Genomic DNA, 17,669 nt, shown 5'->3' with positions numbered 1-17,669 from the left:
CTGAACTAACATCGAATTGAAAGACTATGGAGCATTAACAGGGTATATATTATCCGAATAGTAATAACTATAAGCCACTTTTGAAAGCCAGGAGCTGGACGTGTTTGTCAGAGGCTATTTGAGGTGTATGCCATTGGCGGCACTTAATCGGTATTGGGAGCTTGCCCCCATTACCATCGCCAGCTATAACAACCTTAAGGAACCCTAAAGATACATGGTAATATTTAATTAATTAATAGATACATGAGATGAAGAATCTGAAAAAGTGAGCCTATAGGTTGGGGGAACATTTCAGTGATGGTTCACATGAAGTCGAGCAAGGTTATCCCCTCTGGTTCAAGAGCCTGATGGTTCAGGGGTAATAGTTGTTCCCAAACCTGGTGGTGTGAGTCCTGAGCACCAGTATCTTCTTCCTGATGGCAGTAGCAAGAAGAGAACATGACCTGGGTGGTGGGGGACCCTGACAATGGATGGTGCTTTCCTGCGGCAATGCTCGCTGTAGACGTGCTCAGTGGTGGGGAGGACTTTACCCGAGATGGATTGAGCCATATCCATGATGATTTATCGGATTTTCCATTCAAGGACATTGGTGTTTTCACACCAGGTTTTAGGTGTCATGCCGAATCTTCACAAGTTCCTAAGGAAGTAAAGGCACTGCAGTGCTTTCATCATAATTCCACTTACGTGTTGGGACCAGGACAGGTCCTCTGAAATGATAACACAGAGGAATTTAAAGTTGCTAACCTTCTCCACCTCTGATTCCCCCAATAAGGACTGGCTCATGGACCTCTGGTTTCCTCCTTTTGAAGTCAATAATCAGCTCCTTGGTCCTGCCAACATTGAACGATAGGTTGTTGTGGCACCACTCAGCCAGATTTTCAATCTCCCTTCAATATGCTGATTCATCACCACCTTTGATTCGACCTCTGTCATCAGCAAACTTAAACATGGTATTAGAGCTTACACACGTTTAATATTCAAACCAATCCCACTCACTAGAAAATATACCCTGCAATCCTTACGAAAGGAGGGAAGAAAAATCATGAGAATAAAATATAAAATGTCATATTAGTGATTCAGCAGAAGTATGACATTAGACCACCCATTGTTGCTGCCAAAGTAACTTCTTAGACAAAAAAAACGTATTCTTTTTGGTAAGCCTGATATTGAAATTCGATCCAAGCGGAAAGTAAAGGAAACAATAATTGAACCAATGGTTTAACAATGCTGCAAACTGCTGGAGTTAGTTCAAGTGATTTGCATTGTCATTAGAACCCAAAGGTTCAATTACTCCCTTACATGTGTCAGTCAATTTTTATTCGTAATAATGTATACAAGCTAATATTTATAGCTCGTTGAAGGTAGGGTGGGTTCAAATTACTTGAACTGTGTCTTCAAGGTGATGTGGTGAAGATGAAAGCTGTCCCAAGTGCCATAGGTGAGAGGATAACAAAGATAAGACTGATGTTGGACGTGAAGGAGTACGGAATCACATAACTCATGCTATCTTGTGTGAGGCTCATTCATCCTCAGGCAGAATTTACACTGATGTTGTCAGTCAGTTTTCTTATATTCCAAGTCAAATAAGAGCAATACTGCTGTGATAAAATAATTAAATGATAGTTAAAAAGTATATCCTTCAGTAATTTGTTAACCTAGTGAAGGGTATTCTGATTTTATTTGTCTGATATTATTGAACTTTCTTGTTATTGTCTAATATTATTGAATTTACATCAAAGCTTGGTTTTGCTCTCAAAATAGCGATTACATCTAGTTACATGCATATGTTGCAAAAGCTTCACCAGGAGAAAGATTTGCTGTAAGAGTGGATATCCAGAATTGATGTTTGAGAATCACTGATTCAGCATATTGACATCTCACTGTCTTTAATAACTCATCACTGAAAAGCGTGTTATATATGAACAATAGTCACTGCAGAGCATTATCATTTTAAAACTTAGCTACCCCTTTAACCGAATGATAAGCATTTATTACTGCCATTTTACCCCACTTGTACTGGAAAATAATGAATTCAAGTGTAGAATCGCTTAAAGGAATGAATGGTTGATGAAGTCATTTTAAAAGCATAGCTTTTAAAACTTTTCTTTTCATTTCTCCTTTGCTTGTCTCTGAATGCAATCAATCTTTTTATTCTCTCATTAGTAGCCATTCAGTGTCTGATTTGACATGGAATTACCTTAACTAATTCACAGTTTTTCCTCAATTTTTGTGCTATTTATTTCACTGTCTTTGTATCTGATTGATTCGCTCTGCCCTTCTTTCGCAGATACCACTTCACTATGATGTTTTCATTTTGGAACTTGCCATTTTTTCCATTGATGCCAAAATCAGTTCTGAAGTGTCAGACTGGCATCAAACCATGGATGGCAGAACTTGCTAAAAATTATATTGGAAAAAACAAAACTTTCATTTTCAGCTACTTTTCCCATATCATTCCTGTTGCTAACAGCACAAACTAAGGACTTGCAAAACCACACATCCATCAATCGTCAAGTCTTTTACCTCCGCCACTACTAAACTCTCAGTTCTGCAAAATTGTTGAACTGCCAATGCTCAATAATATTTTGGAGCAACACACACAAAATGCTGGAGGAACTCAAAGGTTTCAAAGGTACATTTAATGTCAGAGAAATGTATACAATATACATCCTGAAATGATTTTTCTTCACAACCATCCACAAAAACAGAGGAGTGCCCCCAAAGAATGAACAACAGTTAAACATTAGGACCCCAAGGTACACCCCCCCAGCTCCCCTCCCTCCCACACGTAAGTGGTAGCAAGCAACAATCACCCTTAACCCCACTGGCAAAAACAAAGCATTGGCACCCACCACCGAGCACTCGTGCGTGAGCAAGGCAACAGCAAAGACACAGACTTGCAGTACTCCAAAGACTACATTGTTCATCCGGCATTCAGCATACCACAGGCTCTCTCTCTCACTAATAAGGGAGAAAGAGATGTATCTGTTTCACAACGAGAGGGGAGACATAACAAACAACTCGCTGGTTTATGATGTTAAAAGTCAATTGCGTTGCTTCTTCTGAGCTCTGTGCCCAAAGATCTCAGCTCTCTGGACACAGCCTTAGATCTTCCATCTCCCATGACACACTTCTGCTCGGACACCGGCCTCCAGTTTCACCCCCCACTCCCCCCACCGTCTCCAGAGTTTTGAAATATTGGTCCTCCGAAGGCAAGTGCAATTGTTAGGCTAAGCCTTTGACATATCCCCAACATGATTCATCTGTTGTTGGCCCCCAACCAACACATATTCCACTCTTCCCTCCTACCCCTCCTCACAGTCCCCCACCCTGCTCTCATAACTAAACCCCTTCCCCACATGAAACCACCACGGTGGGCTTCACAGCTGAACAGGTGAGAAGACGGTTGAAATATCTCAACCCAAGCAAAGCTGCAGGCCCAGGTGGTGTCAGCACCAAGGTGCTCAAAGCCTGTGCCCCTCAGCTATGTGGAGTACTTCACCATGTGTTCAACCTGAGCCTGAGTCTCCGGAGGGTTCCTGTGCTGTGGAAGACGTCCTGCCTCGTCCCTGTGCCGAAGACACCGCGCCCCAGCGGCCTCAATGATTACACACCGGTGGCATTGAGCTCCCACAACATAAAGACCCTGGAGAGACTTGTTCTGGAGCTGCTCCGGCCTATGGTCAAGCCACACTTAGATCCCCTCCAGTTCCCTACCAGCCCCGACTAGGAGTTGAGGATACCATCGCCTACCCGCTGAACTGTGTCTACGCCCACCTGGACAAGCCAGAGAGCACCGCGAGGGTCATGTTTTTTGACTTCTCCAGTGCGTTCAACACCATCCGCCCTGCTCTGCTGGGGGAGAAGCTGACAGCGATGCAGGTGGATGCTTCCCTGGTGTCATGGATTCTTGATTACCTGACTGGCAGACCACAGTACGTGTGCTTGCAACACTGTGTGTCAGACAGAGTGATCAGCAGCACTGGGGCTCCATAGGGGACTGTCTTGTCTCCCTTTCTCTTCACCATTTACACCTCGGACTTCAACTACTGCACAGAGTCTTGCCATCTTCAGAAGTTTTCTGATGACTCTGCCATAGTTGGATGAATCAGCAAGGGAGATGAGGCTGAGTACAGGGCTACGGTAGGAAACTTTGTCACATGGTGTGAGCATAATTATCTGCAGCTTAATGTGAAAAAGACTAAGGAGCTGGTGGTGAACCTGAGGAGGGCTAAGGCACCAGTAACCCCTGTTTCCATCCAGGGGTTCAGTGTGGACATGGTGGAGGATTACAAATACCTGGGAATATGAATTGACAATAAACTGGACTGGTCAAAGAACACTGAGGCTGTCTACAAGAAGGGTCAGAGCTGTCACTATTTCCTGAGGAGACTGAGGTCCATTAACATCTGCGGGACGATGCTGAGGATGTTCTATGAGTCTGTGGTGGCCAGTGCTATCATGTTTGATGTTGTGTGCTGGGGCAGCAGGCTGAGGGTAGCAGACACCAACAGAATCAACAAACTCATTCGTAAGGCCAGTGACGTTGTGGGGATGGAACTGGACTCTCTGACAGCGGTGTCTGAAAAGAGGATGCTGTCCAAGTTGCATGCCATCTTGGACAATGTCTCCCACCCACTACATAATGTATTGGTTGGGCACAGGAGTACATTCAGCCAGAGACTCATTCCACCGAGATGCAACGCTGAGCGTCATAGGAAGTCATTCCTGCCTGTGGCCATCAAACTTTACAACTCCTCCCTTGGAGGGTCAGACACCCTGAGCCAATAGGCTGGTCCTGGACTTATTTCCTGGCATAATTTACATATTATTATTTAATTATTTATAGTTTTATATTGCTATATCTATACTCTATTCTTGGTTGGTGAAACTGTAACGAAACCCAATTTCCCTCGGGATCAATAAAGTATGACTATGACTATGACGTGCTGAACAATGGCCAGCTGTGAAACCCCAAAAGCAGGTCCCATTCCCACAAAGAACTGTAGTCAGAGTGTACCTCCAGGTCAGGGTCTTCAAATGAACCTTGAAAGGGAAAAATAGAGACATTAAAGATGGAAGTAGAACTGTTTCCGAAGATGCAAGCAAAGGGGTTGCCATTAGGCGCTAATAACCCTCCTAGGACCCGCCTTCACAGTCAACGTTTTGGGCCTGAGTCCTGATGAAGGGTCTCAGCCCAAATCATTGACTATTAATTCATTTCCATGGATGCGCTTGACCTGCTGAGTTCATCTAGCATTTTATGTGTGTTGCTCTGGATTTCCAGCATCTACAGGATCTCTTGTGTTTATCATTAATATTTTATCCATGCTTTGTTGCCTCCAAGTTTAACACTTCAGATGAAGTGCCTAGTCACTAAAGCTATATTAATGCTTTATTCATTGGCTATACTGTGCAATACTGCCTTCTAATTTCCTTTCATAATATCAGTAATAATACTGCACTTATGATCTCTAATGCTGATGTTTCCAATCTTTCATTTGCATCTTTTAACAAATTTTGTTCAAATTTTATTCTGTCCTTTAGAAATCAGAATACAACATTTTTTAAATTAATTGTTTGCTGTTGAAATGATTGCTGCAACAATACATCAGCCCTCTTGGCTCTTGAAAATGTCCACCATGTTGAAAATTCCTTTAGGTCAAACAAAGCATTCAGCCTAGGACTGCCTAAAAGAACAGCACATTACAAAAATTAATTAGAAAGATAGAAAGTTTCAAAGCAGCAGTTCAATGGAAAGTCAATATTTATGTGGACTCCAAATTATCCATTGAAATTAAAATGTATAGTTGTTCCTTCAGTTCTTCAAGTGTGTTAGTCAAATTATACAGTAATCTGTATTTAGAACTTTTATTTATTTTGGGTCACTGTAACTAAATTTCTCCACTACTACACAACTAAGTCATGTGACAAGTTTTACCTTGAATACCCCATGAATTGAATTCTTCTTGGTGAAGAAAGGCTTTCAACATAGTGACCAGAGCATATGGATAATATAAAATGATGTAACATGATGTATAATGTCATATCATTCTCCAGATGAAATCAGAATTCAAAACATACACTTGAGGTATAAATCTCATTCAATGCCATCCTTTTTATAACAGTTTTGAATGCAGAATATACAGAGTACTTAGGATCAAATAACTTTTAAAATCTCCTTTGAGACTTCTGTAATTCTGCACAACAATCCTTTGGAATGGGCAAAATCAGTTTTTTTGTTAGCAACTTAAGCTAGAATTAACTAAATGCTTGAATGATGTTATAATCTATTGAGTATCAGAATCATTATAAAGGAATGCATGCCAATGCTGGAGATTCAATGTATTATTACAGTAATCAGCAGGTAAATGCACAGGAGGCTTTATGGATTTGCTTGTGTCAGTTGCGTAGAAACAAATACCGGCTATACATAAAACATTTTTTCTGACCTTCAAATACCTTTATCTAAGTCTCTTATTTCTAAGTAGTGTGGGTACATTTAAAGAACAGCTATTTCATCTGTTCAACAAAAGAATAATAGGTCTGTCAGAAGCATTCAAAAACTTGCAGTTCTGACAAAGATAAATTATGGAGAGTTTTTGCGACTTGAGATGTGCTATTAAGTGCTCATATTTCATTCTCTGCCTTCGTATATGTACAAGAATGATGTTGCATTATGACCTCTGTCATCCTTCAACAAATGTCATGCTAGAATTATTGGATGAAAATAAACAAACATTAGAATGTCAGAACTGGAGATTTTATCTCCAGTTAAACATCCCACAGGCTGTTCACTACAAGGGATTTGATTGCCATGGAATTTACTTTAAACAGAAGGAAATACTGATAAAAAAACACGAAAAAATAAAAAAAGGATGAAACAAACATTAGCGTTTTATGCTGTGGAGCTTATATCTACAAAAATATGGTTTTGTTTATAGAATCCCCACACATTTTGGGAATCATAATCAATAATATTCACAGTATTTGCCAAATGCGTTTTCACTATATTTTAAATAGTACTGAAAAATATTAAGAAAATATTGGTAAATATGTGCTGTGGAAATTTGTTACTAAATCAAGTGCATTTTAATGATTTTTAATAAATATCACATAATGTATTTTCACTGCAAGTTTAACATCAATGCAGATGTGTCACAGCTTCACACTGCGACCTTAAACTTGTGGAGTATAAATCAGGTGTTAAAGCCCAAACTGAGTCCAAAGCAAGGTAGTATTAGACTTTGACCTCTAGAGAGTATAGAGAGTTGCACTGATATTTGCTCTTCTGACAGGCTGTGTTGAATCTTCCAGATTACACTTACAACGCAATCATACTGTTCCAAATGGAAGTGGAAGTTAAATGCCTTTTCTCTGATGTTACCGTTACTGTGTGAAAACATCTTCAACTACCTTTACTGGAAACAAATTCTCCATCATTCTGGTTTGCAATTTATTTTTTTTGTTTGCAAAAAACTAAAATGGAATAATTCTTCAAATCAATCAATACAAATTGTACCAAAATGTAAATGAAGCCAGATTATACAGTCTCCAGTTTTATTTTATTTATAAATAAATAAATAAATCATTGCAATAGAAGGAAGTTACTTTGCCTATCATCTCCATGCCAGCCAGAAAATGACTATTTGGATTAATCCTATTTCCCAGGTGTGGCTCTTCCAGAAATCATCCATGTATTGTATATATGTGGTAGGTGTTTACTGAGGTCTGCTGCTTGACCACCTTCGATGCAGATTTTATGCTTTGATACAGCATTGGCATTAGAAATATTGTACTAAAATCACTGTGCAGCAAAATTATTGAAAATCTTTTCAAAATTAATATGCGCTGTCCAAAAGCAAGATTGCATTTTCTGATAAAACAAATGGAAAATGAATAGCCCTGTATTTATTTAAGGTCCATGAGAGGCTTCTTCTCTGATTTTATATCAGAGAATCTTTATTTGTATTTAAATGTATTTATATTCAATTTAAAAAACCTTATTTTGTTTTTGTTCGTATGATTGTTGTGGATTGTCACGGCAGACAAATAATGGCAGTAAAAGATAAACAATTCAAAGAGCTGGTGTATTTTTTTATAATCTGTTAGATGATCAATTCAAAGTTCTACTTTTATCTTAAGGCGTTAATCTTTACCAAATATCTCATTATAGTAAAATGTCTAGACTACCAGAATATTTTACCACTCATGAGTTGTCAAGTAGGCCAAAATGAATGCAATAAAATATATTTCTAATGTTCTTATTGAATATGCCCTAATTATATTAAATTCAATCGCATTTAAAAATGTTATTGATAATTTTACCATCATAATTCTAACCTATAGAGAACATTTTCTAATCTTAACATATCAGCACTTATTGGAGGAATGTGTTTGAATCCCACCATAATAGTTGAAGAATTCATATTTGATTAATTAAATCTGGAATTCAAGAGTTAGCATCAATAATTGCTGTGAGAACCCATATAGTCCACTGATGTCCTTCAGGAAAGGGAATCTGCAATCTTTACCTGACCTAAAATATGTCTATAGACCTACAAACATCATATCTAGAATAAAAATTTGGATGGACAATAATTTAAGAATGAAAGTGACCACCACATCTTGTGTACAAAGTTATTCTTTTCTCTTAACATAATGTTTTCTCATCCCCCAAGAAAAGTCTGTCAAACCGTACATATATATATCACCAGCATGTTTTAGCAATAATAAAATTATTCTTATTTTAATTTGCAAAAAGACTACCAAGCTAGCTGAGAAATAAAGTTTTTAATAACCTGCCTCATGCTTAACTACAATAGTGTTAAATGAGTCTAGTATTCACGATAAAATCCATCAATAAATGCATTAAATTAGAGGAATATAACTGACAATTTGATTTGTATGTCTTAATGGTATTATCTAAGTGTACAGGTATTTAAAAACTAAAAAAGTAAGCTGAGATAAATTAGCTACAGTGCAACACTGGAAACGTAGTGCAATAAAGAATATAAAGAGAAGTTTAAAATGAACAGAATAATTAGGTATGATATCATCAACTAGAACACCTGAAATGTTTTTTTCTAAAGTTAGTTTTACTGTTAAGCATTTTCTACTAAATTTGATGTGTATACGCTTATCGTTCATAGCAGGATGCAGCATGTAAAATGAATGAAATTATATTTGTTTAAATACCAATACAATAACCAATAACAGTGTCTCATCATATATTTACAGAAAACAATCATAAAGCCTAGAGTACCAACTGTTACAATGGTCTTATAATTCTTAAATGAATTCTTCCAAAGTTGACAAGTCAGATTTTATATTAACAGGATCTTCAGCACAACCACATAAAACAGCAGATTAATAAAATTATATCAAGTACTGTGGCAATAATAGGTGGCTTGGTGAACATCAATTGAATTTATCTAATCCTTGAATGATGATGGGAACTAATTCTTAAACATGTCCTTCAGTGCAGCCACGATGAAAAGAAATTGAGAAAGTCAATGGGAAAACTGAGATTTTGCAACTTTTTGTGCTCAGCTGAAGAGTTTTTCACCAGAAGCTGATTTTGTCCTTAAAACCGGCCATGCTCATTGGTCAAGATATTCACACCACAGATTTCTACCAATTGGGCATATGTATAAACCTTCCAGGAAGAACTTGCAATTTACCTTCTTTTAACGCATGGGGGAACTGCGAAAAATGGTTAAAATCAATAAAGTTTAGAGTATGTCAATGAAGTTAAAAAATGGTTCTGTACATGTTTGTTTTTTTTAAGTCATCTTCCTCATAGCTGCTAAATTAGACGTTCATCTAAAATTCTTATCCTTTGTAATAAGTCCATTTCAGCCATATAAATAAAGATTCATCAGGTCACCATCCTAAAATATATCGAAGAATATTTTTCACTTAAGCAAAAGAAATAAACAATTACATTCTTAAAAAAATCTCAGACTCATTTCATTCATGAAAGGTTATAAATTAACGATTATGCAAACACTTTTAAACATTAACTTAAAGAGTCACTGCTCTTTAAAAAACCAATACAATTTGCTCATAGACTATTAATGACTGCTATTATGACCAAAATAAAAAACGTTTAGGTGAACCATAAATACATAATAAATCAGTTATGCTAGAAGGGATGTTTTATTCTTCTAAATTAATGAAACATTATAGAATAAATGATGTAGTCCTGCAAAGATATCATTGCATGATTTTGTATGGATTTGGTGCTACAACGTTATGTGCAACTATGCAACTATCAATATGTAAAAAAGAAAAATGTTTTATTGTAATGTGTGTTGTGCTGGTCTCATCTCCTAAATCTGCTTTAAGGTGAGGTATTGCATTGTTTCTAAGCTACCCCAAATGTTCCTTTCCCAAAGGTAAATATACACTTATGGTTACCTTTCAATGATCAACATTGGGATGCATTAGTATATGAGGACGAAGATATTTGGGAAAAGATTATTAAATCATTTAAGACTGTTCCTTCGCATATATTAAGAAGTAGGCAGATGATTCATTGGACATAGAGGTTAGCATAGGTATCATATCTTAAAAATTGGTGTATTTTTTGAATAACATGCTCTTTAAGACCTACGATTTTTCCTGTTAAGCGATATTTCATAATATGTTACCGATTCTATTGGCAATTGACAAGACATGATTAATCAATCCCATGAATGTTCACTTGAAACGTTAAAGTGTACTACACCCATGATCAAATGGAGCAGTATGGTACAATAATATTTCCATGGAATACTGCACTTATTGTCATCACCTGAAAGATCTATAATTCAAAGAGACTGTTAATGCAGTTCATTTCTGAAGATAATTCCTAATAGTCACTTGAAGATGGTGGAGACCAACTCTCATCTGATGTACTTTAAAATATATTCTGAAAACATTGAAGAGATGGACCCAAAGCTATTTCTAAATATTAATACTGTTTATGAACATTAACACAGAAAGATAGTGGCTGTATATTTGCTTCAATCCTCACTCAAGCAAAAGTGGCTTTTATGAATAATATAATTATCAGATATTCTATGTATATATTACATGATTTTGACTTAAAACATATGTAGAACTCTCATCAGTAATTAAGCTATATCCACAAAAAATATTCATATTTGCCCTAGATAGTGAATTTGTGCAAATATGTAAAATGGGCAATAGTGAAATTTACATCTCCTCTTATTTCATTAGACTCAAGAGCAACAATTCTATCTTTAAACTAAAAAATGCTTGTCTTAGAGTAAATAAAAAGTCAGGATACCGATTATTCTCTGTTAATTTATCAAAATTATATTATAAAGCACTTTAATCTCAAAGTTTTCAGTTAGTATTAGATTAGGTTACTGCAGTACCCATTAAAACAATGTCAAAATCTTCACTCCGATATTTGTTTTCACAGTGTGGTTGTCTGAATAGTTGTTAATTGGGATATCCTAAAATACAAAAAACAATAATCATCACTGATACCTAATAGTATTGTATCAAAGTGAAGAGTGATGATCTTAGAGTTATTTCGCATAAGCCATTGAATAACAAAAGAAAAACCCTTTTACAGTTCTCATTGGATGAAAGTTCAACAAAATATTACTGCAAAATAAACTCATTCCATTTGCTTCCAATCAGGTAGCAAATATTACTATGACCTTATTGTAGAAATAAAATCTAATCCCCTAATTATGAGAAAGTGTTGTTCTTTCAAGATTTGTTCTTAAATGAAGAAGACTCTGTGCCTATAAATTGTTTTCAATACTTTAATTCCCTTTTGAACATGTGCTGCATTTAGTACAGAAATGGAAACAGTTCCTTATGAAACAAAAAAGAAACTGATGTTGTCTTACAGTACAGTCAAGAGACAGCTACATTTGTGGATTATAAAAAATGCTTCAAGATAGGGAAATCTATGTTTGTAATATTTCATGGTGTATTGAGAAAATCCTCTGAATTAATATTAGCACAGTTCATTTTGTGTTTCTTTAAATCTTACCTGTACAGTTCTGAGTAAAAATAAACTCTGTTTCATAAATAATTATATAAAATAAATATATGCAATTTGGAATTGTATAAATACATCCATCTAAAAAGACCTGTAAAGGCTCTTGTCCAAGGTTGCCCAAGGCAACGTGAGTATAAGTTCTGAGCAACATTTTTGATGGAGGCCACACTATTGTGCTATAAATTACAGTAACTCATTCATTGTCCTGATACTCTGCAGTAAGAGTGAAAAGTCTAGCAGTAGTCTTCATATTGGATAATAGGTTGACCTTTAGCATTTCTCCATCAAGTCCAAGTGGTGCTTATCCACAGTGATACAAAGGAACATTCTTGTAGCACTACTCTGTCAATGTAACTTCTCAGTGAAAAGGCACCTGCAGCATCATATAGCAAAGTCTACAATCGACACATACCAATTCCCTTTGTCTGCTGCTATTTATAGCATTACTGATGTCCATAAGCTGTGAATGCCTAGCAATAAGATGTAAAGATCCTGAACAGGTGATTACACATCAGAAATGCTTTTCATTTGATGACAGTAAGGCCACCTCCTTTCCAAACCATTCTCTCAACCAGATGTAGCCATGGGAAGCTCATGTTTCTGTGATGAAGAGAGTAAATAATTCTTCGTTTTCTGATGTTGGGTTGTTTCAGCTATAACCTAATAAATCTTTATAGAGTTCAGGTACTTTCTCTGGATTCACAGGTCTTGGCAAAAAATGAGTAAACTTCTGGTGCCTTTTGGATCTGCTCCCATCTCTTGGAGATCCGTCTTTATTGAGTGCAACAAAATATCGCCGCCCCGTGTCACTGTGTTTATATAGGTTGGACGAATATGTGTTATACCAATTTTCTTCAAATTGTTCTCTAAAGATGCACTCAGCTGTCAGCTTTTCCTAAAAGGAAAATAACAGATAATAATGTATCACTTACTGCAACAAAATAGTGGGATAATATTTACATTTATAAACATAAAATAAATTTGATGAGTGTAACTTGTTGAATTTAGTGCTTAGCTAATAACATATCTCAAAATGGGAAAACTATATTTAAACCTATATTTGTTTGCAGGTATGAACAGATTATTTCAGTGAAATTCAGTAAATTTAATCACAGGAGCACACGTGGGCATTCTCCAATTGGAATAGGGGCAGATTGGAAGATGTTTCAGTTGAGATAAGCCACTCCAACAACTACACTACCCATACCCCACAAATACCATAACAATAATGATTAGGCATATTGAGGGTGTATATGTCTGTAATGTGCTCCTTCTTAACATGCTCCTACATAAATGGTCAGATTTTGTCAGATTTCTGAATGGACCATGAATCCAAGAACACTACCTCACTATTTCTGCTCTCTCTTCTTTGCTCTACTTATTGATATATTTCTCTCTCTCTCTCTCTCTCTCTCTCTCTCTCTCTCTCTATATATATATATATATATATATATATATATATATATATATATATAAATTCACAGTTTATAGTATATTTTATGTATTGCACTGTGTTGCTCCCAAATGACAAGTTTTACATCATACGTCAATGAGAATAAACATGGTTCTCATTCTGAAATTTCAACTGTTGCACTTTTGCATCTTCCCTGTCAGGAATATTGGATCACAGGGGTCTAGTTCAGAACAAAATAAGGGTATGTTCATAAGGCAGCTAACCCAATTTGTTGTATTTGTATCTGGATGGCATGAGTCCTAAGAAGATGATAGACCTTTGCACTCAAACTACAGCAGTTCTTGTGTTTGAAACACGAACCCTCCAACAACAAAAAAAACTTGCTAATGAATAACTTTACTTCATATTTCCAGCAGTTGCAGTTTTCTTTTTTGATTTTCTAAAAAACTTTCATAGGTTTACTTTATAAATAATGCAATTATTAATGTAATATTGGTTTATCTGTGTTTGTCTGGCTCTTCACAACCTGACTGTTCATGTGTTTGATCTACTACCTAATAATTAAGCCATTCTCCTAACAAATCTAACCATGATGCTGCAACCACATTTAGTCATCTTTGATAACTTTTTCCAATTTTATTCTTAATTTTTGTAAATTAAGTTGGTACTGAATTATTTAAACAAAATGGTCAATACTTCAATACTTCACTTTAAAAAATCCACATCAATATTATTCCTAGTTGTAAATAGTATTACAAGTATTTTGCTATTTAGACACCACCTGCTGGAACTTCATTCTATTGCAGCAAAAAATGTGGAATGTATAATGTGACTGCTGATAAACCAAAATCTCTATAATGATCCCATTAATCAAGCTAATCTCACATATTTCTTGTGTGGTGTTAATATTATATTGTATTAATCAATTGCTATTACAGTTATAAATTTAATAATATTCATCACTACTTTATGCACTGTTTATCAGCAAGTATACTATTTGAATATGACAATTTTTATGTACATTATCTTATCCATTGTACAAGAATACTTGCAAGAAGAAAAGTGTAAATATAAAATTCAAATATCATTATAACAACACACTTCCTGGATTAATATTTGAGCTGGCTATATTCAACTTAAATGTTACAATTACTGGTCATTAATTCAAAGAAACATGCCAATACTTGCCAATAATTTTCTAAATATAGCACAGATTTTTTTACATGCTGGAGCATTGGTCAGTAACATTGTTTAATCGAAGTCCAAGATCCCTCTATAGTATTAGGATAACTTTGTTTCCAACACTATTTGCGTTTACTATCTCACTAAGTGTGATTGCTTAAGTAGCATTACAGTATTTAGCACTGAAATGTAAAATTTGGACATTTGTGTCCCTTGACAACCAAATTGAAATGCATGTAGTAAATACACTATGTGACATATTCTTAAAATGTCAGATAAATTGTTTCTAGGCATTCATGAAATGGCCCATGAACCAGAACCAGTACCTGGAGGCAATTATTCAAATTGTTCATCCTCAGATTTACCTTTTCTGTGAAATATATCACAAATAAGCAATATTTCCATGCCCTGTTACTCTAAGATTGCCTATACTGAGAAATTCTCAGCAAGCCATGACACACTTCAATAGATATTTAGCAAAACTGGCAGAAAACAAACATCTTATTTTAGTGAAAGTATTTCATTTTCATGCTTTTGACATGTTGGGTAAAAGTGGCACAAGTATAAGCTTTGCACAAGTGAAAAATAATGTCAGCACAATATCATGGGACAAAAGGCCTGTATTGTGCTGCAATGTTCCATGTTCTAATAGCTTAAAAATAATGAAAAGAATATAAAACTTCCCCATTATTTCACTAATACAAATTTTAATTCATAATAATGAAGATGTACACTATAGTGTAAAACCATATGCATTTTACCATAGCTCTCAAACCCTTCCTGGTGTATTTGCATAAATATTACAATATTTCACTATTTATAAATATAACTTTATGGAAACAGAGAGCAGTATAGCCCATCTAAAATATTGTAGATATTGTTAATGTCCACACTCCAATATCAACTTCATTTTCTTTTTCTCTGATATAAGCTTTGGAATTTATTACCTACCGAGCCATATAATTCTCCTTTGTCGTTCATTCCCAGGTACAGTCCACTATCCACTCCTCTAATGCTGACCAGCCCTACAGCTATACTGATGAACTCCAGGATCCCTAAGAGAAAGTGGGAAAAAACGTATTGAAAGTTTGCATTTTCAAAGCCATTTTGCATAAGCTACATATTTAAATGTTCGTGTTAGTTCAACTGTCGCACGTTCCGAATTGCGCATATCAAAACCCCTGTGAAAGTATGGAATTTTGAGTCATCAGAATAATGTGATATTTACTTTTAATTAGACGTGCATTTCGAAGATTAAAGTACCATGCAATATCTAGAATTTCCGCAGGTGCATGCCAGAAGCAGAAAGTACTTTAGCTACTGTCCAATGTTATTTTCCTGATAACAAGGAGGATCGTCCTATTTAGATTATAATTTTTGAACGATTTTAATAAGATGACATTTACCGGAAGAGTATTTGAAATTACCGAATGTCAAATTCTGTCTGCGCCGCTTCTCCAACCAACCATGTTGGCGAAGAGCCAACCTGCAATCGTATCTTTGACATTGGGTACCTACGCATTCAGGGTGGGGAAGCGGGGAGAATCACAACCGCGGGGAGCGACTCTCCGGAGAACTTATCGCGGAGAAACGGTTACAATCTAAAGGTTGGACTATAAGAATCTAGGCTCTGGAGATTGCGTTTTGTGAAAGTCTACAGAGGAGCGGGTATGCAGGAAATCTTATGGCTCGGCACACGTTGTGTAGAGAATTTCATTGAATTCCCTACGATGTTGAAAGTTCCGGCGGTCGAGGATTGTATCGCTGCGTTCGCTGCGGGCAGGCGATTTCATACGCTTTAATAGGGGATCTTACAATTCTGAATTATGTCCATATAGTCTCAAGAAAACCAGTAAATTCTCGCGTACGTTGCAGTAAATAAGTTGTTAAACTCGTTAACAGGAACGCGTGTGCCTCAGGTATTGAATGTGACAAGAAGTGTAATTTATCTTCTGTCTTGACCACATCAATAAGAAGGTGTATAAGGGTCCAATGAAAGGTAGATGTTTAAAAGAACGTCTCGAAATGTTTGATGTCTTGCTGAGTGATGTCTGCGGAGTTTCTCTCTACAGTGTGTTAGAGTTCCCAAAACGTGGTTTAAGTGTCTTACAAATATTTTTAAAGGGGTCCATCTACTTCGTAAGTATCAGAAAATAGGTGCCTCTCAAAAGCAGTTATTGCAATCCTGAAGGAAGAAATGATGCACGAAAGAGAGAACCAAAGGGCACTAATAGCTAAACTTGGGGGATATGGTCCAAGAACCGTAAAATCTTACCGATCCGGAACAACCTATTTCTGACTGTCAGCGGAGGAAAATAGTCTTAATGGCTGTAGGATATTATAGCGTATGTTTCTGAATTTTGGCATATAAGAAGAAAAATATCTATGATATTGGATTGCTTGTTTTATTTTTTAAAGAGGCATTGCCTACCGAATCGGCTGTGGTCTCGTCTGGTCCCCTGCACTGCTCCACCTGGAAGGATCTCCAAATGAAAGCCAGTCCTGCAATAAAGCTGCCTCCTTCGCAAAATCCCCTGCAAGTGCGCTAAGTCCGTGGTGGTGCTGCGAGACAGCCTGCTTTCGGTCTGGGCGAGGTGATCGCTAAGAAGGACCGGCGCGTCCACCGCAGGAAGAAAGAAAGGGGCTGCCACATGTCCACCGTCTAGACCGCCCAAGTAGCTCCCGATTTCGGTTAACGGGGCCATGGCGAGCCGCTGTGCACAATCAAGGAAATAGTCCAAATACTGAAATAGAAAATGACAAAAGAAAAAACAAAACAAAAATGAAGAGATAAGCTTCTGATTATATATTTTTATCTCTGCTTCTCACTCGGTCTTCTTGTTCTATCTGTTTCCTAAAGGCGCCTGGAGTAACATATTCTAGTTTGATGCTGTTATGAAAACGGATCAGGTTAGCCGACTGTTTATACCGTATGTAAATAAGCCCTCGGGGCATATGCTAATAAATCCGTCTTCAGATCTCCAAACTTTTTTTCGTTTACTTTCCTATACCGCAACGCGATCTTACGCAATGTTCAACACACCA

General features: G+C 36.5%; 1 protein-coding gene across 1 annotated transcript; it reads right to left on the bottom strand.

Annotated features, from left to right (window-relative positions):
* Positions 1 to 12,638: 12,638 nt before the first annotated feature.
* On the bottom strand, positions 12,639 to 17,329 carry LOC140194591 (fibroblast growth factor 9-like). The gene is made up of 3 exons (XM_072251815.1): positions 17,056 to 17,329; positions 15,576 to 15,679; positions 12,639 to 12,923 (listed from the first exon to the last, which is right to left on the bottom strand). Exons 1-3 carry the CDS (start codon positions 17,327 to 17,329, stop codon positions 12,678 to 12,680), a joined length of 624 nt encoding a protein of 207 aa, XP_072107916.1. The 3' UTR covers positions 12,639 to 12,677.
* Between the last annotated feature and the right edge of the window lie 340 nt (positions 17,330 to 17,669).

The sequence above is a fragment of the Mobula birostris genome, chromosome 3, assembly GCF_030028105.1.
Source record: "Mobula birostris isolate sMobBir1 chromosome 3, sMobBir1.hap1, whole genome shotgun sequence".
Lineage (NCBI taxonomy): Eukaryota > Metazoa > Chordata > Chondrichthyes > Myliobatiformes > Myliobatidae > Mobula > Mobula birostris.
This window is presented reverse-complemented; position numbering and strand designations above follow the sequence as displayed.

Excerpts from the sequence above, each read along its gene's own strand:
- LOC140194591 (XM_072251815.1), bottom strand. The coding sequence starts at position 17,329 with ATGGCCCCGTTAACCGAAATCGGGAGCTACTTGGGCGGTCTAGACGGT. Across the intron at positions 15,680-17,055 it reads ACGAGACCACAGCCGATTCG|GGATCCTGGAGTTCATCAGT; the intron begins GTAGGCAATGCC and ends ACTTTCTCTTAG. Across the intron at positions 12,924-15,575 it reads AAGGAGAATTATATGGCTCG|GAAAAGCTGACAGCTGAGTG; the intron begins GTAGGTAATAAA and ends TTTTCCTTTTAG.